Source organism: Zingiber officinale, chromosome 3A (assembly GCF_018446385.1).
Source record: "Zingiber officinale cultivar Zhangliang chromosome 3A, Zo_v1.1, whole genome shotgun sequence".
Lineage (NCBI taxonomy): Eukaryota > Viridiplantae > Streptophyta > Magnoliopsida > Zingiberales > Zingiberaceae > Zingiber > Zingiber officinale.
Window position 1 is genome coordinate 47,270,359 of NC_055990.1, and position 24,065 is coordinate 47,294,423.

Genomic DNA, 24,065 nt, shown 5'->3' on the forward strand with positions numbered 1-24,065 from the left:
AGAGAGACATCCCACTTAGTAGAATAAAATTTTATTATTATTGTTATTGAATCTCTCAACAAGCAAAAAAATAAAATAAAATAAAATAAAATAAAAATAATAGTATCTCTTGTTCTCCATTTCTCACACGGAAGATTGCTGCTAATTGACATAGGCATACAAATAGTGATGCTTTCTATTATCCATGCTCAATTTAGAACACAATATTTGTTGCTATCGGAAAAGCAAAGGCAATCTCACAAATTTATTTTTGCCCTCTTCAATCTTATTAGAATTGGAACTGCAGCTCCTTTGTGTAACCAAGGTCATCCAGGTGTGCTGCCATGGGAGGCGGACCACATCTCATGACCTGTCAATTGTCAAAAGAAAGCTCAGGTTACCATAAACTATGCAAATATACATAAATATTCATACACACATATGCACGCGAGTCATGAATAAGAGAATCCACATTGCCTTCAAGGATTTCATACCTATCACTAGTGACAACTGACAATTTAGTCTAATAATAAGTACGGTTAAGTTCTATACTCATTAGAGTTGACATTGTTTCAACTGGCTTTTTGATCATATATAATGCAACTTTCAAACTTTTTTATCTGGGTTGAGGACTAACATTGTGATGATTTATGCATATATAATGATAGATGACTATGTAGTCTCTCATGTCTACCTGGATGTCATGTGCCGGTGCAGGGCAGTGATTATTGATCATATCTTTTGGCACAAAGCCAACACCGCCGCCATTCCAACTCTCAGGGGGCTGCAGGAAAAATAGATATAACAATGTTCAGAAAATAACGAGAATGCAAAGAAACACAAAAGAATATAATAAGCAAAACAAATATAACATCGAGCCTGAGATATTATATCAGAATTTGATTATCAAGAAATTATCATATCAGTTGATTCAGATATGAATCAGAAGTAATAGTGCAAGTGAGACATCATATAATAGAACTTCAAATGAAAATCAAAAGTATGTCACCTGATTAAGCACATAATAAATTTGAAAACGATCAGGATAATTCCTAGCCAAGCTGTCCAACTCTTCCTGCATATGCCACAAACTTTCTCATACTTGCAACAGATGGGCAAACACCAGTAATTCAAACTTAAAAAAATATAATATGGCACCCAATGAGCAATCATACTTGGCGAATAATCTATTATAAAAGAAGTATCATAAGTTGTGAATTTACCTTTAGAAGGATGTCTTCGGAAGTGACATTAGCATAGATAAGGTAAACCTTTGTTTTATCCTTTGGATTTTCCAGTATGGCCCTTGTAACCTAAGATGAAAAATGGTATTACGGGTTTGGCTATTTTCAGTCATACCAAGGACACGATGATTAAATCATTGTATACCTGAAACATTGGAGTAATGCCAGATCCACCGGCAATCATTCCAAAAGCTCTGACTTGCCCAACCTGATACTTGAAGCGTCCCTGGAAGTATAGAAGGGCTGATTAGAAGTTGCATGGGGTAACCATTTACTAAAAAAATGCAATTGTGAAGGACACATTATAAAAGGGCATTATTCAGGGAGGACAAGCAAATCGGATATTTGACTTCAAATATTTTCATGCTTAATACTATAATCTAACCTCTAAATCATAAAGGTAAAATCTCATCGGCATAACCGGAAGCTTAAAAAAAATCATCAAAAAAAAAAATAGCAACGGAAGTTATTGTAGACGAAGTCCACAACATAACATAAACATGTGTGTGTGATTCTATTTTTAAATATTTAGATTAAATTTTTTATTTTTAGTTAATATGTTTTATATTTAAAAATTATCGAAATCATACTGGCACAGCATGATACGATACTGAAACTGTATCGTGTTGGTATAGGACCAAAATCTCGACACGATTCGAAATTTCAAACCACAACATAAAAAAGATGAACTAGTATGACATACCTTAGGCCCTTTCACTGACATGTAATCACCAACTTTCATTTCACGGAAATGATGAGACATTCTTCCCTGAGGATACTTCTGCATTATAGGCACAAAGTTCACAACATAATTAGGTTCAGAGCTTTGTATATGCTATGTGGATCATAATTGTGCAAATGGACCATTTACACACTCAGGTAAAAGATCATATGGTTCGTTTAGTATGTATTACAAAATCATGGATTGGTTTGTGGAATCAAAATCAATTCAGTGAGCCAACTCACTTGAGCCGACAACTTGCCAAACCCGTGATTTGAGAAACTCAATCAGGTCATCTTGTAAATATTTCCTTCCTAAAAAGCATTTAACAATTTTGAATAACAATGTTTGAATCTTATGGAACTACTACTGATTAAGAACCAAAATCCTTTTTGCAGTTTGGTTATTTATTATGAGATAGAAGTCAATCATATTGTATAGTATGTTCATATTGATTTGTTAGAATGTATACTATAACCCTAACTTTTATATGATCTGTTTTGAAATATTTTGAAATGAGAATTATTTTGGTCAACTATTTGCATTTATTATTTATATATATATCAATGCAGTTGTCCATTTAATTTATATTGTAGATAACATGGTATGTGGTGTCACACAGAAGATCATGTTATCGGTTCCTTATAAATTATAAATAGTAGCTCACAACCAAAATGGATTAGGACAAACCATTGGAATGGTTGTAATATAATTTAGTATTAATCTGTCTTGACTATAAATTACACTAGTACACTATGTGTGTATTGAGCAGGACCATCTAAGGTTGTTCGATTTATACTGACTACATAAAAGAACAGAACCTCTATTATTATGGATGTGTGTCCTCTTATTCCTTATATAATAACAAGCACGTATACTTAGTATTTATTTCTTTAACTTATCAATGGGTGAGATTTATTCGTTAAATCAATAGACCCGATGAGTTGGGAGATAGAACTGTTTATATGGTGTGTTGTTGATTATAGAAGGAATCTGTGTCCTAATTATTTACGTTGATGATGCCCCCTTGAGGAGCTCATAAGGATTATCATGTAAACCCTACAGGGGGACTCAGTCTGGCATGATAATAAAGTTGAGTGATACTACTCTTGGAATCAGATGTTAATTAATTGAGTTGTCAGTAACTCATTTAATTAACGGGCATACGATATCTTAAACACAGGGAGATTAACGCACTCATGATAAGAATGAGCACATATTGTAATATGTGATTGGTGCGGTAGTTCAATAATAACCCTTTAGTGGTATGGGTTATTATTTATGGACTTGAGTTGGGTGTTCGGGCTGAACATAGGAAGCCCAAGCCCATCAGGAGGCCTAAACCAATTCCTCCTATAGGTCCCTGTTGTAGTCTCTATATAAAGTCTCGCATCCACCCCAACAGAATTCGGTTATAAAAGGGAGATTTTTTCTAAACAGAATTTTGTTATTTTTTTTCTTTGTAACTAACGGCAATGGTTATAAAAAAGGGGAGGTGGCACCCCCTAAACATAAGTTTTCCACAACTCTCTTGCTTAGGGCCAGCGACACAAGGTTCTCCTGTAAGAGAGTATACTAAAAGTCTAGCTTTTGTATAAACATTTATTTTTAAATAAGAATCACACTGGTCAAATGTCTGCATTTATATGCTAAGTGTAGTTGTTCATTTAATTTATATTGAAGATAACATGGTGTGTGGTGTCACATAGAAGATAATATTATAATTTCCTTATAAATTATAAAATAGTTGCTCACAACCAAGATGGAATGGGACAACCCATTAGAATGGTTGTAGTGTAATTTGGTATTAGTTTATCTTGATTATAAAATTACACTAGTACACTCTGAGTGTATTGAACAGGACCATTTGATGTTATTCTTTTTATACTAACTGTTAAAAAGAACAAGACCTTTGTTATTATGGAAGTGTGTACTCTTAATCATGATATAATAACAAGCACGTATACTTAATATTTATTTCTTTAATTTATCAAAGTGTGTGATTTAGTTCATTAAATCAATAGGCCCGATAAGTTGGGAAATGATATTATTTGTATGGTGTGTTGTTGATTATAGAATGAAACTGTGTCCTACTAATCTAGGGTGATAATGTCCCCTTGAGGAGTTCTTAAGGATTGTCATGTAAACCCTGCAGGTGGACTTAGTCCGATATGAAAATAAGGTTGAGTGGTACTCTTGAAGCTAGATATTAATTAAGTGAGTTGTCAGTAACTCATTTAATTAGTGAACATTCAATATCTTAAACATGGAGAAATTAACACACTCATGATAAGAAGAAACTCATATTATAATATGGTATTGGTGTGGTAGTGCAATAATAACTCTTTAGTGGAATGAGATATTATTGATGAACTTGAGTTGGGTGTTCGGGGCGAACACAGGAAGCTCAAGCTCATCGGGAGACCAAAACCAATTCCTCCTCTCGGTTCCTGTTATAGCTTCTTATTTATAAAGTCTTATATTCACTTAGAGCCAAGCTTCTTACCCATCTTGTTGTGGTCGGCCAAGCCATGCTTGGAGCCTAAGCTAGGGTCGGCCAAGCCAAAGGATGGAGCCATGTTTATGGCCGGCCAAGCTTGGAGCCCAAGCTATGTGGCTGGCCACATTAAATTAAAAGGGTATTTTAATTTTTAAAATCTTTCCTTTTGTGGAAGCCATTGTTTTAAAAGAGAGTTTTTAAATTTTAAATCTTTCCTTTTATAGCTTTCTACAAAGGATTAAGAGAAAGGTTTGAAATCTTTCCTTATTTGTAGTTAAAAGAAAGATTTTAATTTTTGATAAAACTTTCCTTTTTTGTAACCATCCACATGTTTTAAAAGAGAGCTTTTAATTTATAAAATTTTCCTTTTATAACCAACAAGGGATTTAAAAGAGAAATTTTTTAATTAAAATTTCTTACCAGAAACAAATAAGAAAGTTTTAATTTTATGTTTAAAACTTTCCTTATTTGGAGCACAAGTAGGTGGCCGGCCATGACAAGCATAAAAGGAAGTTTTAATTTTTTATTTTAAAACTTTCCCTTTTAGTCATTGGCAAAGAATTTAAGGAAGTTTTAATTATGTTTAAAACTTTCCTTTTTTTACCAAGACCAAGGATTATAAAAGAGATGGAGGGTGCCTCATGAGACAACACATCTTCTATTCCTCTCTTCCAATCCTTGGTGGTCGGCCCTATTCCTTTTCTCTTCTCCCTTTGTTTTCTTCCTTGGAGGCTAGCGGCATCAATTGTGAGAGTCTCTTGGTGGCCGGTTGCTTGAAGGAGAAGAAGAAGAGAAGGAAGCTCTCTTGTCTAGCATCCCTTGGAGGTTAGTTGGTGGTCGGATCTTGGAAGCCTTGGAAGAAGCTTGAGTGGATTTCATCTTGGAAGATCGTCGCCCACACGACATCCAAGAGAATGAGGGGAATACAACAAAAGATCAAGAGGTCTATAAGATACAAGAGGTATAACTAGTTATTAGTTTCCGCATCATAACTAGTTCATCTTTTGTATAGTCTTGAAAAATCAAACACAAGAGGTTATCGGTTTTAAGTTATCATTTTTGTTATGGATTTTATTTGTTGATTTCATGTTTCGATAATGTGCTTCTATTAAGGTCTCTATAGTTAAACCTAGTTTACTGTAAGAAGTTAAATATCCAATTTCTTTGTGAGGCTTTGTCTAGGAAGTGGTGGATGATCTCATACCCAAGAAGGCCTAGTGTCTCGCCATGTTTAACCTGGAAGTCGATCTTTGAAATAGATATTTGATAACTTCTATAATATGGTTTTAACTTAGGAAGATCACATTGGTTAAACTTTGAGTAAAAATGTTAAGTATCGTTTCCAATCCAAGTTTAACTTCTGAAGGACAATTTGGATTAATAATGTTAAGCATCGTTTCCAATCCAAATTTAACTTCAGTAGAGCACATGGGTAGTTAGGATAGTTCTATGCTTGTACAAATTTTTGTACAGGGGAACTAGGATGGTATTCCGAGTAGCAACCAACAATTGGTATCAGAGCTAGGTTTTAACCTTTGTGTGTTTGGTTTTAGTTTTATTATGCACATGTCATATATATTTTAGGCAGGATAATAGTAGGATGTGCAAATAGATTAACTCTGTGGTTGCAGACTCCAACTATTATGGCCTATTGTGATTGTGTGTAATTAGACCCTCAGACATGTCGAGGGCATTTTATATGTGTGCATGATTGTATGTATTAAATACAGCAGAAGCGTATTAGTTTTAGGATTTTACATTTTGTTCAATCTAGACTTTATGTACATTCCTTTGTGGAATATAGGATCGATATATGCAAAATTTTATTGAAGCAAGATAGATGCAACGACTAGACCCGATTGCGGTGGCTAAAAATGGAAGCAGCTAGGGTTGGCAGCACACAGAGGATAGTGGTGGAAGAGGCCATAATAGTTGGAAAATTATTTTTCCATATTTATTACTTTTATTTGTTGTGATGTGTGTGTGTATGCATGTTAAAATCCTCATCTTAAATAACTAAGTGGGAGAGGGATTTGTAAATAAATTCCATGGTCTCCATTATTGGTTTGTAAGCGATGCAAACAAACTTACGCGTTGGCTCTGAGTGCCTTCCTCCACATCGGATGAGTTTGTTTACGGATCGCTAGATCAAACTTCCTTTATGGATGATTATAGGAAATTATTTAGGAGGGTGTGATCTTCTCCATCTGAAGGGGTATAATCTTATTTAATGGACTAAGTATCAAGTAATGGTATACACTTAGGCACATTTAATAGTATCCTCCCCATCGGAGTCACTGCTATTATATGTGTGACCGAAGGAATACCAACTATTAATTTAATTTGTCATAAAGTTAGGTTGAAAAGAATAAAATTAATGGGTAAAACCTCCTCTTACAAATGTTTAAATTTGTATACGTCCACACTATCGTGGCATACAAAATTCACGGTGTTTTAAGGTGTTGGTGAATTTAAATAATATTGTTTGAGGACTCAATATTATTCTAAATTCTAAAGTTTTGACCAAAACTTATTTTTTGATTCTTAGGATGGCTTTCAACCCACTGACTATTATTCTAAAAGAGAACAAACTTACTGGTCTCAATTACAGAGATTGAAAAAGAAACCTGGATATTGTCCTAACTGCTGAAAACTATAAGTTTGTACTGATGGAGGTCTACCCTAATGTACCTAATAGTGATTCTAGTGAAGAGGAGATTGAGCATCATAGGAAATGGGTCAAGGAAGATGAGATGGCGCGGTGTTACATTTTGACTTTAATGTCAAATGTGATGCAACATCAGTATCAGGACATGCCAACTGCCTATGACATGATGAGCAATCTCAAGGATCTCTTCGGACACCAGAATCGGGCTACTAGGCAACTGGCTACGAGAAACTTAATGACAGCCACTATGACAAAGGGGACACCCGTAAGGGATCATATCCTCAAAATGATGGCTTACTTGAATGAGATACAAATCCTTGGAGCTGAAATCGATGGGGAAACCCAGGTCGATATTATTCTCCAATCACTACCCAAAAGTTTTGAGCAGTTCCGCCTGAACTACAATATGAATAAAAGGATTTATTCATTGGCGGAACTACTGACAGAACTTCAAGCAGCAGAAGGGTTATTTTATCATAGTTCTTAAATCAACTTTTCTGAAAATGTTTCTACTTCTAAGTCAAAAGGCAAGAAGAAGAAAAAGAAACAAGCTAGTTCGGCAAAGAAAGTGAATCGATCTCTAGGTACTGGACTAAAAGCAGGAGTGAAGAAGCTGAAGGGCAAGTGCTTCATTTGCAAGTAGTCTGGACATTGGAAAGCGGATTGTCCTCATAGGAAAGAGAATAATAAAGGTATATCTTATTCTCTAGTAGTTGAAACATGTTTAGCGGTGTTATCTACCAGTACCTGGTGCGTAGATACAGGAGCCACTGATAATGTCTACAATACATTGCAGGGGTTCCAAGAAATCTGACAACTATGTGAAGGAGAGATAACCGTCTACATGGGCAATGCGACGAAAATGGCGACTGTTGCAGTGGGAGATGTTTACTTATCATTCGATAGGAATAGAAATTTGATTTTGAGAAATTGTCTTTATGCACCAAGTTTTAGAAAGAATTTAATTTCAGTTTCTAAACTATTTTTGGATGAATATACTGTTTCTTTTGATAACAAAGTGGTTATCAAGAAAGATAGACTAGTTATCTGTTTTGGTATATTAGTTGGCAATTTGTATACTATAAATCCAATAACTCCCACAAAACAACAAATGGAAATTAATAACACATCTTCTAATTCTAATAAGAGAAAGGAACCTTCAAAAATAAACCAAACATATCTTTGGCATCTAAGACTTGGTCATATTAACTTAAGTAGGATTCAAAGGCTAATAGCCGATGGACTCTTGGGTTCATTAGTGTTGGAAAACTTTCCAACCTACGAATCTTGCTTGGAAGGAAAAAATGACTAAGAGACCTTTTAAGGCCAAGGGGTATAGAGCTAAAGATGTGTTGAATTGGTTCATTCTGATTTGTGTGGACCTATGACTATCCAGACGAGAGGTGGTTTCGAATATTTTATCTCTTTTATAGATGACTATTCGAGATATGGGTACATTTACTTGATGCGCCGTAAGTCTGAGTGCTTTGATAAGTTCAAAGAGTACAAGACTGATGTGGAGAAACGTCATGGTAAAAGTATCAAGACACTACGGTCTGATCGTGGTGGCGAGCACCTCTCAGGAGAGTTTAGGAATTATTTATCAGAGGTTGGGATTCAATCCCAATTGTTTGCACCTGCTACACCCCAACAGAATGGTGTGGCAGAATGAAGGAACAGGACTCTTATGGAAATGGTTAGATCGATGATGAGTTATTCAGAATTACTAAATTCATTCTGGGGATATGTTTTAGAAACGGCAGTGTACATTCTGAACTTAGTACCTTCTAAATCAGTACCCTCTACTCCCACAGAATTATGGAACGGGTATAAGCCAAGTCTGAGTCATGTTTGGATCTAGGGTAGTCCAGCTGTCACGCCCCGGAGGAGTCCCTGTCCGAAGAAATTTCGGCAGCATCTCCCCTGTACGGCAGACAATCTGAAACTTTTCTACATCTCACATATACATCAGCCACAGGCAGCTGGAATGATAACAGAAATAAAAACAAACACCACGCAGTTAATAAAGATATTCAGCCTCTGGCTGTCACAACCACGCGGTTAAAAATAGTAATCAATAACAATAGGACTCTGACTCGAAATCTACCCTACTCCACTACACTCGTAAAGCTCAAATCCAACGAACTCACCTCTTCTGCCATCCAGGCAGGCACGTAGTAGAATGAAATCTAATATCATATCAAAAATCCATCAAAAGGTATCACTCCATACCATATCCATAGGAAAAATCAAAAGACAATACTAAAACAAAGTCTGATATAGAAAAAGGCCAAATAAAAACAAATAACGAACTAGTAGAGAACTGGCTCTACGTGCAGATGGGGGGCCAGCGACTGGAACTGCTCCGGACAGCTTCAACCTGAAAATATCAACAATGGAGGCGGGGTGAGTCCAACACTCAGCAGGTACAACTAATATGCATAATAAAACAAATAACAGACAACATTAATCATGCGTACAGTCTCCTGAATACGAGAAGGATAAATGCAACTGAAACGAAATCAGGAGATAACTGTACTAACCGGGATCAAAGTACAAGGTAACAGGGTCGTCAGACCGGGGAAGTCATAATCCTGTATGCATGTCAATCATATGCATCCATATAAATGCAGCAAGTAAATGCAGCAATCATAAACAATAAATGCATATGATGACCGTGCACTCTGACATCACTGCTCCTGAGGAGCGACCGAGTGGACGGGATGCTATCGGAGTACTCCTGTCCTCTGTCCCCAAATCATAAATGGGGGAGCTCAATGCTCTCATCTCCCGGTACACAATGACGGGGGGGATATCTCTGCCGGCTACCACGCTGAGTCTCCTGACCAACGGAGCCAAACAGAGCGGAACTGACTGTCGGCTACCACGCTGAGTCCTCAGACCAACGGAGCCAAACAGCAGAACCGCCACACACCTGCCTGATATACCACTAATCCATGGGTGGTGGTGGTGTGTGCAGTACATGTAATTGGCGATGGGCTCAACCATAGTGGAGTCGACAATTGCACAGCATGCAAACATGATGCATGATACTAAGCATGGCAATCTCATGAATAGCATAGCAAGATCCATACATAAATAAAAGGTGTACCACAAGTCAATGTATCAGATGGAAGGTACACAAACAGATAGGGTATCATATAAACCCTAGGTCCTGAACATGATGTATCACATGGTTGGGTCACTACCGAAAGCATGTATGGTCAGGTCAATAATAACATGCAGTGCATAATAAATAAACAAACAACATGTAACAGATCATGTAGTGACCAACCGAATCAAAAGGAAAACACAATTCTTGCTATATGTTAGACACTTTATCATGCATATCAAAAGACATAAGTCAAAGTAACCGCCTCCAATCGAAATGGTCCAACTCGGGCGTCGAGATGTTCGTCTCGAATCAAAGTCCTGTAATAAACCGTATAGTTTAGATAAATTTAATTATAACCAAATAGCTAAACTAATTTCAAATCCACCGACCAGTTAGGGTTGGTTTCATTAACCCCAATTACACCGTTATATAACTTCTAAACCTACATCAATAATTATTGCTAATACATCTAGCAATAATCTACCACAAAGATCAAAACCATAAACCTTACCTCTAACTCTCCTTCAGTCGTGTTTGTTGATCCACCACAAAGACGGATTGATCAATAACAGAGAAGAATATCCAAGCTCTACACTGCTCGGAAGGATAGAGGTGCCGGAAAGGATTTGCAGCAGTGCTGCTCGATCAACAGTCGGCGGTGGTCGGAGTGGCTCGGGAGCAAGTGTCGGCTAGAGCACAGGGAAGGACTCGGCAGTGACTCTCGTCGTCGGCGGCAGAAGCTAGGGCACGGTGGAACCAACAGTGGTACGCGGGTGCCGGAATCGGGGTGGCCGGCGCTTCTCGAGTGGTTGGCGTCGGGTTAGGGCACAAAAAGTAGCAGCCGGCGCTAGGAACTCCGCGGCAAGGGCTAGGGCTCCGGGTGGTCGACGGTGGCTCTCAACTAGGGCAGAGGTTGGGTCGCCAGCGTCTGCAAAGGAGAAGAGGAAAGAGATGGCATCGGGCTCAGGGGGGTTTGTACCGGCCGGGGAAGAGGCGGTTAGGGCAAGAATCGGGAGAGAAAAGCTTGGCGTCGGCGCGTGGAGATGTGCTCGAGAGAAAAGGGTAAACGGCGATAATGAGAAAATAAAGAAAATAAAAAGAAATAAAAGAAAAGGAAATGTAAATATAAACATTTCCTCGTTTAGACGGGGTAGTCTAAACAGGCTTTTCCGGCCCCATCTTGATCCCCGTTAACTCGTCCATACGAGCTCCGAAAAATTCCCGAAAAATTTCCAAAAATTCCTAAAAATTCCCTTATTAAGATTCGCCTATTTTTCGGTATTTTACATTCTCCCTCACTAACAAAAATTTGGTCCCCAAATTTCGTTATCTACCATCAGCAAACACTAACAACAGATATAGAGTATAAATGCTGAACGGTAAATAAATCACATACCTCAAGTGAAAAGATGGGGATATCGAGCTCGGATAGTATCCTCGAGCTCCCAAGTAGCCTTCTCGTCTGAATGATGCTGCCATCCGACTTTAACCAGCCGGATAGTCTTGTTCCGCAACTGACGCTCTTTCCGGTCGAGTATCCATACCGGAACCTCCTCATAAGTAATGTCAGGCTGAATTGGAACTGGAATATCAGCCAGTACATGCGTCGGGTCAGGTACGTATCTCCTCAGCATAGATACGTGAAATACATCGTGGACGCCTGACAGGGACGGTGGTAGTGCCAGTCGGTAAGCTACTGCTCCGTCTCCAAGATCTCGAAAGGACCAATGTACCGCGGAGCTAGCTTACCTCTGATGCCAAATCTCTTCACCCCTTTCGTGGGTGAAACTCGCAGAAATACATGGTCACCAACAGAGAACTCTAGTGGTCTGCGTCTCCGATCTGCGATCCTGCGCCTCTGACATCCTCCGTCTGATAGTATGGACCAACTCTGCATCCTGCTGAACTCTCTGAGGTCCCAACAACTGGGCCTCTCCAACCTCATCCCAGAGGGCAGGTGTCCGACAAGGTCTACCATACAACGCCTCAAACGGTGCCATCTGAATAGCCGAATGAAAGCTGTTGTTGTAAGCAAACTCTACTAACGGCAGATGGTCCTCCCAACTGCCTCCGAAATCCATAACACATGACCTCAGCAGGTCCTCTAAAGTCTGAATGGTCCGCTCTGACTGTCCATCTGTCTGTGGATGGAAAGCTGTACTAAGTCGGAGCTGTGTGCCCAAAGCCTGCTGCAGACTCTGCCAGAAACGAGACGTAAACCGTGGATCTCTATCCGAAATGATACTCAACGGAACACCATGTAGTCTGATGATCTCCCGACAATACAGATCTGCCAATCGATCCAGGGGATCAGTCCTCCGAATCGCTAAAAAGTGCGCGGATTTGGTTAATCGATCAACGATTACCCAAATCGCGTCATGACCTCGTCGTGTCCTCGGCAACCCTACCACAAAGTCCATGGTAATGTGATCCCACTTCCACTCAGGAATAGGAATCTGCTGAAGTAATCCTGCAGGTCTCTGATGCTCAGCCTTCACCTGCTGACAGACAAGACATCTAGCTACGAAATCCGCGATGTCTTTCTTCATGTCGTTCCACCAGTAGGAACGTCTCAAGTCTCGATACATACGGGTCCCGCCTGGATGGATCGCAAATCGAGAGCGGTGTGCCTCCTGAAGTAGCTCCTGTAAGACCGGATGAGACTGAGGTACGCATAATCTGCCTCGGAAGTATATAACACCCTCCTCGTCTCGTGTAAACTCGGTCTGCTGCCCGGAAGCTATCTGACTGCTAATGAACTGCAAATGCTGATCACCAGCCTGTGCCTCTCGGATCTTCGTCCTGATTGATGACTGAGCAACCATAGTAACTAGAATACCCTCCCTGTAGATCCCTGCTCCTCAAGGTCTAACTCAGAAAAACTCTGAATCAAATCCGTGACTGAAGTCCCGTGGCAAGCCAAAGTCGCTCTGGATTTCCTGCTGAGTGCATCTGCAACCACATTAGCTTTCCCTGGGTGGTAGCTAATGGTACAATCGTAGTCCTTCAGAAACTCCATCCATCTCCTCTGTCAGAAATTAAGCTCCTTCTGAGTGAAAATATATTTGAGACTCTTATGATCAGTGAGAATCTCAAATGTGATACCGTATAAATGATGTCGCCATAGCTTCAGAGCAAAAATGATGGCAGCTAACTCCAAGTCATGAACTGGGTAGTTCTTCTCATGCTCCTTCAGCTGACGAGAAGCATAAGAGACTACTCTGCCGTGCTGCATCAGAACAGTGTCCAAACCCTGAAGAGATGCGTCGGTGTAAAGTACAAATCCAAGGTAAAACCAAAACTGGAGCCGACACTAATCTCCGCTTCAGCTCCTGAAAGCTGGTCTCGCAATCCTCAGTCCACGTAAACTTCACGCCTTTCCTGGTAAGGCGTGTCAGCGGCATAGCAATACGCGAGAAACCCTCGACAAAACGTCGGTAATATCCGGCCAATCCCAGAAAACTGCGGATCTCCTGAACTGACTTCGGCTGCTCCCAACTGGTGACAGCCTCGATCTTCTGAGGATCAACTGAAATACCTCTACTAGAAACCACGTGTCCCAGAAAACCGACTGAGGATAGCCAGAACGCACACTTGCTGAACTTCGCGTACAGCTGATGTCGTCGAAGAATCTCCAAAACTGTGCGAAGATGCTGTGCGTGCTCCTCCTCGGAATGAGAGTAGACCAATATGTCATCAATAAAAATGATAACAAACTGATCCAGATACTCCAGAAATATACGGTTCATCAAGTCCATAAACACCGCTGGAGCATTGGTAAGCCCAAATGGCATTACCAAAAACTCATAATGACCGTATCTGGTACGGAAAGCTGTCTTCTGAATATCTGAGTCTCTGACTCTCAGCTGATGATATCCGGATCGCAGATCAATCTTAGAATACACTGATGTACCTCTGAGCTGATCAAACAAATCCTCGATCCGTGGTAAAGGATATTTATTTCTAACTGCATTCAGCTGTCTGTAGTCAATACATAACCTCATGGTGCCGTCCTTTTTCTTGACAAATAATACCGGAGAACCCCATGGGGAAACACTAGGGCGAATAAATCCCCTGTCTAAAAGCTCCTGGAGTTGAACCTTCAGCTCGTTCAACTCTTTTGGTGCCATACGATATGGAGCTTTAGATGTCGGTGCGGTTCCCGGAATTAACTCAATAGCGAACTCCACTGGCCTTCTGGGAGGCAAACCTGGCAGCTCCTCTGGAAATACATCTGGGTACTCCCGGACTACAGGAACGTCGGAGAGCTGCGAACTGCTGCTGTCCTCAGTACTGATCAAAGATAACAGAAAACCCTGACAGCCATGTGACAGTAACCTCTGAGCCTGTATCGCCGAAATGATCGATAAGCCGTCGTCTCTGATGCCAGTGAAATCCCACGAGGGTTGGTTCGGAGGCCGGAATGTGACCACCCTCGTCTGGCAATCAACTGTGGCATGATATGCTGACAAACAGTCCATGCCAAGAATAATATCAAAATCGACCATTTCTAATACTAAAAGATCCACTGTAAGTATTAGGTTGCCAAAATCTAACGGGCAACCTCTGACCTCCTGGGTGACGTCCAATGAATCACCGGACGGTAGGGAGACGGTCAATCGCTGGGGTCTGAAAGTGGGTAATCTACCAACCTCCCGCATAAAAGTGCGAGATATAAATGAATGCGAGCTACCAGTATCTATCAGTATATCTGCAGATAAGGCATAAATAGAAATCATACCGCGGAAAACGGATCCGTCGGCTCGCTGCGCATCCTCTCTGGTCATCGCATGAACACGTCCAGTCTCTGGCGGAGGAGGAGGAGGTAACACTGCCAGCGGCTGCTGCGGCTGAGCAGAGGTCTGCCACTGAGGCGGTGCCGGATACTGCGCCATAGAAGACTGGGAGGACGGCGACTGATACTGTGCAACTGGCTGGGACTGAGTCTGGTACTGACCTATAGGCTGAGGCTGCATCTGATACTGCCCCTGCGTCGGATAATAAAGTCCCGAAACAGAACTCTGGGGTGCTATGGAAGCACTAGAGTACTCCTGTCCAAGCATGCCAAATGTCGCTGCTGCAGGTGAAGCACTCTGCTGCTGACCATGTAAAGGTTGGGCTCGTCGCCCTCCTCGATAAGTTCCGGACTGACCGGACTGTCCTCCATGATCAGACCCTCCGGAAGCCATATGCTGAGTCTTCTGCGGACAATCTCGGCTCTGGTGTCCAGGCAGTTTGCAATGAAAACAAACTGACTGTCCCAGAGAACAGGCTGAAGTGACATGATCTCTGGATCCACATCTAAAACAGCGAATGTCGCTGGCAGGTTGTTTCCGGTTCTGCTGGGAAGACCGGAAACGTCCTGAAGAAGACTGCCCTGATTTCTGAGGTTTACGTGATACCCCAGATGTACCCTGATCTGATCGACTACGCCTGCTCTGCTGTGGTGTAGTCTGAGGCTGCTGGCTCTGTCCAGATGTCTGACTCGGCTGCTTCCTTTTCCTATCCGGAAAAACTCTCTGCTGAGCTGACTCAATAATGAGGGCTCTGTCCAACATCTCCGCATAAGATGTGATACCAAGACCGACAAGTCTTAGTTGCAAATGTCCATCCAGTCCCTGAATGAACTGCTGCATACGTGAACTGTCCTTAGCAACTAGCTCTGGACAAAACCTGGCCAATCTGTTAAACTCTGCATTATACTCAGTCACTGTCCGATTATTCTGTCACAAACTCAGGAAATCCTGCCGGCGAGCCATCTGATAAGCTCGTGGAAAGAAACGGCTCTCAAAAGCCTCTCTGAATCTGGCCCAAGTGATGTTCTGCTCACCGATGATAGAACGCTGGGTAAGCCACCAAGTATCGGCCGCGTCCCGTAAGTGAAAAGCAGCCAGCTCTGCTTTCTCCCACTCGGAGCAAGCAATATAAAAGAAAGTCCGCTCCATAGTCTCAATCCAAGACAAGGCCACACTCGGATCTCGGTCTCCTCGAAAGAGTGTGAATCGACTCTTCATCGATTCTGCCAATACTGGAATCCTGGCTCGTGCCGCGGCAAAGTCAATGAGATGTGTCGGAACAGCTGTCGGGCCGGCTGTCGGAACTGGCAGAACCACTGGAGCTGGTACTACAGGTGGTACCGGTGCATAAACCGGAGGAGGTACTCCCTGTGCTGCTGGGTAAACTAGAGCATATGCTGTCGGTGGCACTGTAGGGTGAACATAAGTGACCGCAGCTGGATGTACGGTAGGCAATGGTATCGAATGTGGAGTAGCCGGTATCCCTAGTGCAGGTACTGCTGAGTACACTGTATGTACTGGGGGCACAGGGGTTGCTGGTGCCGGATACACGGTGGGTCCAGGTGGCGGTGGTGCCGAGTACGCAATACACTGAGCTGGAGCTGGTGTCGGATATGCTAATGGTATCCCTGGTGGTACCGGAAATACAGGAGCAGTGGATACTGTCGGTGCAGCTGAGGTAGGCACCTCTAAGGGAGTCATCGGAGTCTGAAGGCCCGCCGCACTCGCAGTATGCTGAGTCTGTCCCTGACCGACAGGCTCAGCCTCGGTAGGCATCTCTGGTATATCCAGAGATCCTGCAGTCCTCGCACGTGCTCGTCCAGCACCACGTCTCGCAGCAATACGCGTAGATCGCCTCATATCTGTTAAATTATATTACAGATATTACTACAAGTTTAAACAATTACCAAAATGACACCATACCTAATTGCTGTCTGGAGATGTTCCGTCGCTGTCCAGCCCCCAAATTGACCTCGGAATTCCGTACGAGAAAAACAACACTGGAAATCCATATAAATCAATAACAGAAGTCCATAACAAAATCGAAACGGAAAATCCGTGTAACCCAAAATAACTGCCCAGACTAATCTGTCTCGCAACTAGGGCTAGTATAAAAATGTCCAAAATACCAAACGCAAGTATCACACCCTGCTCTGATACCAATGAATTGGTATCAGATAAATCCCGAAAATCCAACACACGGAAATCAAATAAATATCGCCAACTTTGGCGCGCGGATACCCAATAAACTGATATCAGATTATTCAAAGTATCCATAATACGAAAACAAAGATCGTATAAATCCAGAACACACAGTAAGTATCGTATAACTTGGCTCTGATACCACTAAATTGTCACGCCCCGGAGGAGTCCCTGTCCGAAGAAATTTCGGCAGCATCTCCCCTGTACGGCGGACAATCTGAAACTTTTCTACATCTCACATATACATCAGCCACAGGCGGCTGGAATGATAACAGAAATAAAAACAAACACCACGCAGTTAATAAAGATATTCAGCCTCTGGCTGTCACAACCACGCAGTTAAAAATAGTAATCAATAACAATAGGACTCTGACTCGAAATCCACCCTACTCCACTACACTCGTAAAGCTCAAATCCAACGAACTCACCTCTTCTGCCGTCCAGGCAGGCACGTAATAGAATGAAATCCAATATCATATCAAAAATCCATCAAAAGGTATCACTCCATACCATATCCATAGGAAAAATCCAAAGACAATACTAAAACAAAGTCTGATATAGAAAAAGGCCAAATAAAAACAAATAACGAACTAGTAGAGAACTGGCTCTACGTGCAGATGGGGGGCCAGCGACTAGAACTGCTCCGAACAGCTTCAACCTAAAAATATCAACAATGGAGGCGGGGTGAGTCCAACACTCAGCAGGTACAACTGATATGCATAATAAAACAAATAACAGACAGCACTAATCATGCGTACAGTCTCCTGAATACGAGAAGGATAAATGCAACTGAAACGAAATCAGGAGATAACTGTACTAACCGGGATCAAAGTACAAGGTAACAAGGTCGTCAGACCGGGGAAGTCATAATCATGTATGCATGTCAATCATATGCATCCACATAAATGCAGCAAGTAAATGCAGCAATCATAAACAATAAATGCAATAAATGCATATGATGACCATGCACTCTGACATCACTTCTCCTGAGGAGCGACTTGTTGGGTTTTTCTGGCCGCAAAAACCGCTTTTCGCGTCGCGGAAACCCCGAATCGCCCAAGCCACGGATCTCGTGCAAGGTAAAACTTTCGAAAAATATGAGTAAGAGTTTAAAACATGATCGACTCTTAGATCTACGAGGGAAAAACATTTACCCTTGATGCGTGCCCTTCGTAATCCCGCAACGTCCAAAAGGTAGCCGGATCTCGAGACCGTCAAGCGAACGGTCCTCTAGCGGTATCCACACGAACAAGGAGTGGTCTTCTACCACTCAAAGATGGAGAGGAGAACCCACAAGTGTGCTAGCACTTTCTAGGGCTCTCGGATTGGATCTAAAAGGTGAGAAAGGAGAGAAGGGAAAAGGAACTCACACACTCCTCTAGGTACTCTCCTTTTGTGACCTTCACACCACCTAGTTGCTTGGAATCAACTCTCACTTCTTCTCCACCATGAAGCCACGACCATCAGCAGCCTTGAGAGAGGAAGAAGCACCCAAGGAAGAAGAAGCATTGAACACCATTCAATTGCCACCAAATGAAACCCTCTCCTCACTTAGTGTGGCCGGCCACCACATGTGTAACCCCCACATTAATGTGGCCGGCCACATTAAGAGGATTAATGGTGTGTAACCTCCATGAGGTGGCACACCATTATATAAGGGGATGATGTGGCATGCCATGTAGGATGAGTCATCCTCATGATGTGTCAATTCATCAAGTCAAAACTTGATGTGTCAACCTCTATTTGGTCAAGTCAAACTTGACCAATGCTATTCCTTGTTGAGTTAAATCCAAGCTTTGATTCAAGTCAATTTTAATTTAATGAATCTCAATTCATTAATATAAATTGACTCATGAATCAAATTTAAATTAGACTCATTCAACAATTGAATCTAATTGAGTCTAACTCAATAAGTCTAATTTGAATCCAATCTTTGATTCATCATATGAATCTAATCCTATTGGTTCATCATATGAACCTAATCTCCATGCACATGTTCTTTGTGTGTGACCCAATAGGTTCTTGTAACGTTGGCAATGTTATAAACTCCTTTAAAAACATAAGCAATGAGCGGCATCTAGCAATAAATCATTGCTACCCAAGTTACAAGAAATGTTGAGATCCAACATCACCTTGTGACTACTAATTGTGACTCCTCACAATATGTGACAAGTGTCCTTCTATCCTAGACATCTAGATTGATCAATGTGAGGCATAGACCGTGTCATCCTCTGACCAATCTAAATCTTGAACTCCGAGTAGACTCACTCAATCAAATGAGCTCAATATCTCATATTGACTCATTTGGGTATGGACATACACTTCGTGGTCTCACTCTATCAAGAATATCGATGTCTCTCCCGTCATATAGGAGGGATAGATCCCATCTACATCACTCACATCCCTCTGCATAATTTGTTATATACCCAGTAATCGCCTTTATAGTCCACCCAGTTACGGGTGACGTTTGACGAAACTAAAGTACATAACTCCTTATGTAGGAATCCATGGTGACTTCAGGTCTAAGGACTAATAGTTATACTAATAGCCACATGAGAAAGTATATGACACTCATATAACGATCCATGATACTTTCTCATGGCGGGTCATTTAGTAAACATTCTCTAATGCATACCCATGTGTCAGCTTGATATCTCTATATCCATGACTTGTGAGATCAAGTCATCGAGCTGACCTACATGCTAGTCTTATTGTATTAACATTGTCCCTGAATGTTAATACTCGACTAGGAATGATTTAGAGTAGTGTTCCCTGTTAGGGTGTATACTAAAAGCCTAGCTTTTGTTATAAACATTTATCTAGTAATAAGAATCACATTGGTCAAATGTCTACATTTATGATAAATGTAGTTGTTCAATTAATTTATATTGTAGATAACATGGTGTGTGGTGTCACACACAGAGGATCATGTTATCAGTACCTTATAAATTATAAACAGTAGCTCACGACCAAAATGGAAAGGAACAAACCATTAGAAGGTCGTAGTGTAATTAGGTATCAGTTTATTTTGACTGTATAATTACACTAGTACACTTAGAGTGTATTGAGTAGGACCATTTGAGGTCGTTTCTTTTATACTGATTTTATAAAGAAACAAAGACCTCGGTTATTATGGAAGTGTGTGCTCTTAATCCTAATATAATAACAAGCACATATATTTGATATTTATTTCTTTAATTTATCAATGGGTGAGATTTAGTTCGATGAATCAATAAGCCCGATAAGTTGGGAAATGGTATCACTTATAGTGTGTGTTGTTGATTATAGAAGGAAACTGTGTCCTAGAGATACTAGGTTGATAATGTCCTCAAGAGGAGCTCATAAGGATTGTCATGTTAAACCCTGCAGGTGGACCTTGTCCGACATGATGATAAGGTTGAGTGGTACTACTCTTGGACTAAGATATTAATTAAATGAGTTTTCAGTAACTCACTTAATTAGTGGACATTCGATATCTTAAACACAGGGAGACTAACACACTCATGATAAGAAGGAGCCCAAAAATGTAATTTGGGATTGGTGCGGTAGTTCAATAATAGTTCTCTAGTGGAATGAATTATTATTGATAAAATTAAGTTGTGTGTTCGGCGAGCACGGGATGCTTAATTTTATCGGGAGACCAAAACCAATTCCTCCTCTCGGTCCCTATCGTAGCCTCTTGTATATAGAGATTTATACCCACCACATACCCACCTTCTTACCCAACCAATAGGGGCCGGCCAAGCTAAGCTTGAAGCTCAAGCTTAGGGTCGGCCAAGCCTAAAGGTTGAGCCTTAAGGTGGCCGGCCAATAGCTTGAAGCCCAAGCTTAGGTGGCCTACACATCATATTAAAAAGGATTTTTATTAAAATTATTTCTTATGTGGATATCATAGTTTTAAAAGAGAGTTTAAAAATTAAATCTTTCCTTTTAAAGCTTTCTACAAAAGATTTGAAATCTTTCCTTATTTGTAGATTGAAAGGAGATTTTATTTTTAAGAAAACTTTCCTTTTAACCATGATAATAATTTAAAAGAAGTTTAAAATTAAATATTCTCTTTTATTAGTTTCTACAAAGATTAAGAAAAGATTTGATATCTTTCCTTATTTGTAGATTGAAAAGAGATTTTAATTTTAAGAGATAACTTTCCTTTTGGAAATTATCCACATGTTTAAAAGAAGAATTTTAATTTATAAAATTTCCTTTTATTAACCACCATGAAGGGAAAATTATTGGAGAAATTTTTATAAATTTCTTGAGACAAGTTAGGAAGTTTTTATTAATTAAAACTCTCCTTGTTTATAGCTTGATGGTGGCCGGCCATGTAAATTGAGAATAGGAAAATTGTTTTTAATTAAATAAATTTTTATTTTCCATGGCAAAAGAATTAAGGAAGTTTTTAATTAAATTTCCTTATTTGCCAAGACCAAGGATTATAAAAGAGGGGGTAGAGGTGCCTTCATGGGTGATCAACTCTATTATTCTTCTCCTCTCTTTTCCTCCTTGGTGGCCGCCCCTAGCTTCTTCCTCTTCTCTTCTTCTTATGGCCGGCGGCAACCTCTCTTTTGGAGCTCTTGATGGTGGCCGGTTCTAGCTAGGAGAAGAAGGAGAGAAAGGTGGTTTTGTTTCTTGCATCCCTTGGAGCTTGGTGGTGGTGGCCGGACCTCTACTTCTCTTGGAGAATTGTGGTGGCCGAAACTTGTAAGGAAGAAGAAGGTGCTTGGTGGTTCTCATCTCGGAAGATCGTTGTCCACACAACGTCCGAGGTTAGAAGAGGAATACAGTAGAAGATCAAGAGGTCTTTTAGAAAGTATAACTAGTAATTTTTCCTTTCCGCATCATGCTAGTTATTTATGGAAATAATACCAAATACAGGAGGCTTACGATTCTAGAATTTCGAATATGTTTTTCGATGTTGTGTTCTTTTGTTTTTTCTTTTCCTTGTGATTTGATTGTTCTTTTCGGTTAACCTAAAGTTATTTTAGGAAATTAAATATTACTTTTCTATAAAAGGTTTTGTCTAGTCGGTGGTGGTTGCTCCCATATCCAAGAAGGCCATGTGCCTCGCCACGTCAGTACTGGGAACCAATTATGGAAATTAATATTTAATGGAATTAATAACTTAGGTGATTTGGATCAAACGTGTTAAGTTCCGCAGGAGATCCAAGTCTAAACCTTAAAGAACAAATAGATTAAGTTTTGGATCAAACGTGTTAAGTTCCGCAGGAGATCCAAAATTTAATTTAAAAAGAACACATGGTAGCTAGGAAAAGGTTCAGACCTTTGTACAAAATTTTTGTACAGTGGAACCTTTAGGTTTTCCGAGTAGCAACCAACATTCCCTATATCATCTCACTATCGATTCAACTAATCGATTAATATAGGTATGAACCTTCTACTCAAGGACGCTATTATACTTAGTCTATTTGGCACTAATACAAATAAGTATAATAACCAAACAAATGCCTTTATTAATATACAAGAATATGATATACATGAGTCCATACAATCATCAAATGATTGGCTCTAGGGCTCTAACTAACAATCTCCCACTAGCACTAGTGCCAATCAGTATAGGCTCTAAGGCCTAATGACCTAGTGTGACCATCATGCTTTCTCTGTGCCAAAGCCTTGGTCAAGGGATCTGCGATGTTAGCCTCTGTAGGTACTCTGCAAATCTTCACATCTCCTCTATCGATAATCTCTCGAATGAGATGGAAGCGCCGTAGTATGTGCTTGGTCCGCTGGTGTGAGCGAGGTTCCTTCGTCTATAGCTCCATTGTTGTCACAATAGAGCTCAATGGATCAGCGATGCTAGGAACCACCCCAAGTTCGATGAACTTGCGGATCCAAACTTCCTCCTTTGCCTCGATGCAAGAATGTACTCGCTTGTAGAATCAGCCATCAGATCCTCGCTCGAACTCTTCCACCGACAAGACCACCATTAATGCAAAATACGAACCCCGATTGCGATCTATAGTCATCCCGGTCGGTGGAAGCTAGCATCACTGTAACCCTTTACAGCTAGCTCATCATTGCCTCCATATATCAAGAAATATTCTTTAGTCCTTCTTAAGTACTTAAGAATATTCTTGACCGCTATCTAGTGACTTTCACCTGGATCAGACTGGTATCTGCTCGTCATGCTCAAAGCATACCAGACATCAGGTCGAGTACATAGCATGGCGTACATGATCGATCATATGGCTGAGGCATAAGGGATCTGATCCATGCGGTCTCTCTCCTCTCTAGAAGAGGGACTTTGAGTCTTCGAAAGACTCACGCCATATGACATCGGCAGAAATCCCTTCTTGGAGTTCTGCATGGCAAACCGAAGGAGTACCTTGTCAATGTATGTACTCTGACTTAGGCCAAGCAATCTCTTAGATCTATCTCTATAGACCTGAATCCCTAGAATGCGGGATGCCTCACCTAAGTCCTTCATTGAGAAGCAACTCCCTAGCCAGGTCTTGACAGACTGAAGCATAGGGATGTCCTTCCCAATTAGTAGTATGTCATCCACATACAATATGAGGAAGACAACTATGTCCCCTACAACCTTCTTGTAGACACAAGGCTCATCTTCGTTCTTGATGAAACCAAACTGTTTAATCGCATCATCGAATCGAAGATTCCAGCTCCGAGAAGCTTGCTTTAGTTCATAAATGGACCTATGCAGCTTGCATACTCTACTAGTATACTGTGAATCTACAAAACCCTCAGGTTGTGTCATGTACACATCCTCGAGTAGGTTTCCATTCAGAAACGCGGTTTTGACATCCATCTGCCATATCTCATAGTCATGGTAGGCTGCAATAGCAAGCATGATCCGAATAGACT

The 24,065-nt window shown here is 40.8% G+C and overlaps 1 protein-coding gene across 1 annotated transcript; it reads right to left on the bottom strand.

The window, feature by feature from the left end:
- Positions 1 to 268: 268 nt before the first annotated feature.
- Positions 269 to 2,010, bottom strand: LOC122053712 (NADH--cytochrome b5 reductase 1-like). Its single transcript, XM_042615701.1, has 6 exons — positions 1,927 to 2,010; positions 1,369 to 1,449; positions 1,203 to 1,292; positions 989 to 1,054; positions 674 to 763; positions 269 to 349 (listed from the first exon to the last, which is right to left on the bottom strand). The coding sequence occupies exons 1-6, from the start codon at positions 2,008 to 2,010 to the stop codon at positions 269 to 271; spliced, it is 492 nt and encodes a 163-aa protein (XP_042471635.1).
- Positions 2,011 to 24,065: the final 22,055 nt, after the last annotated feature.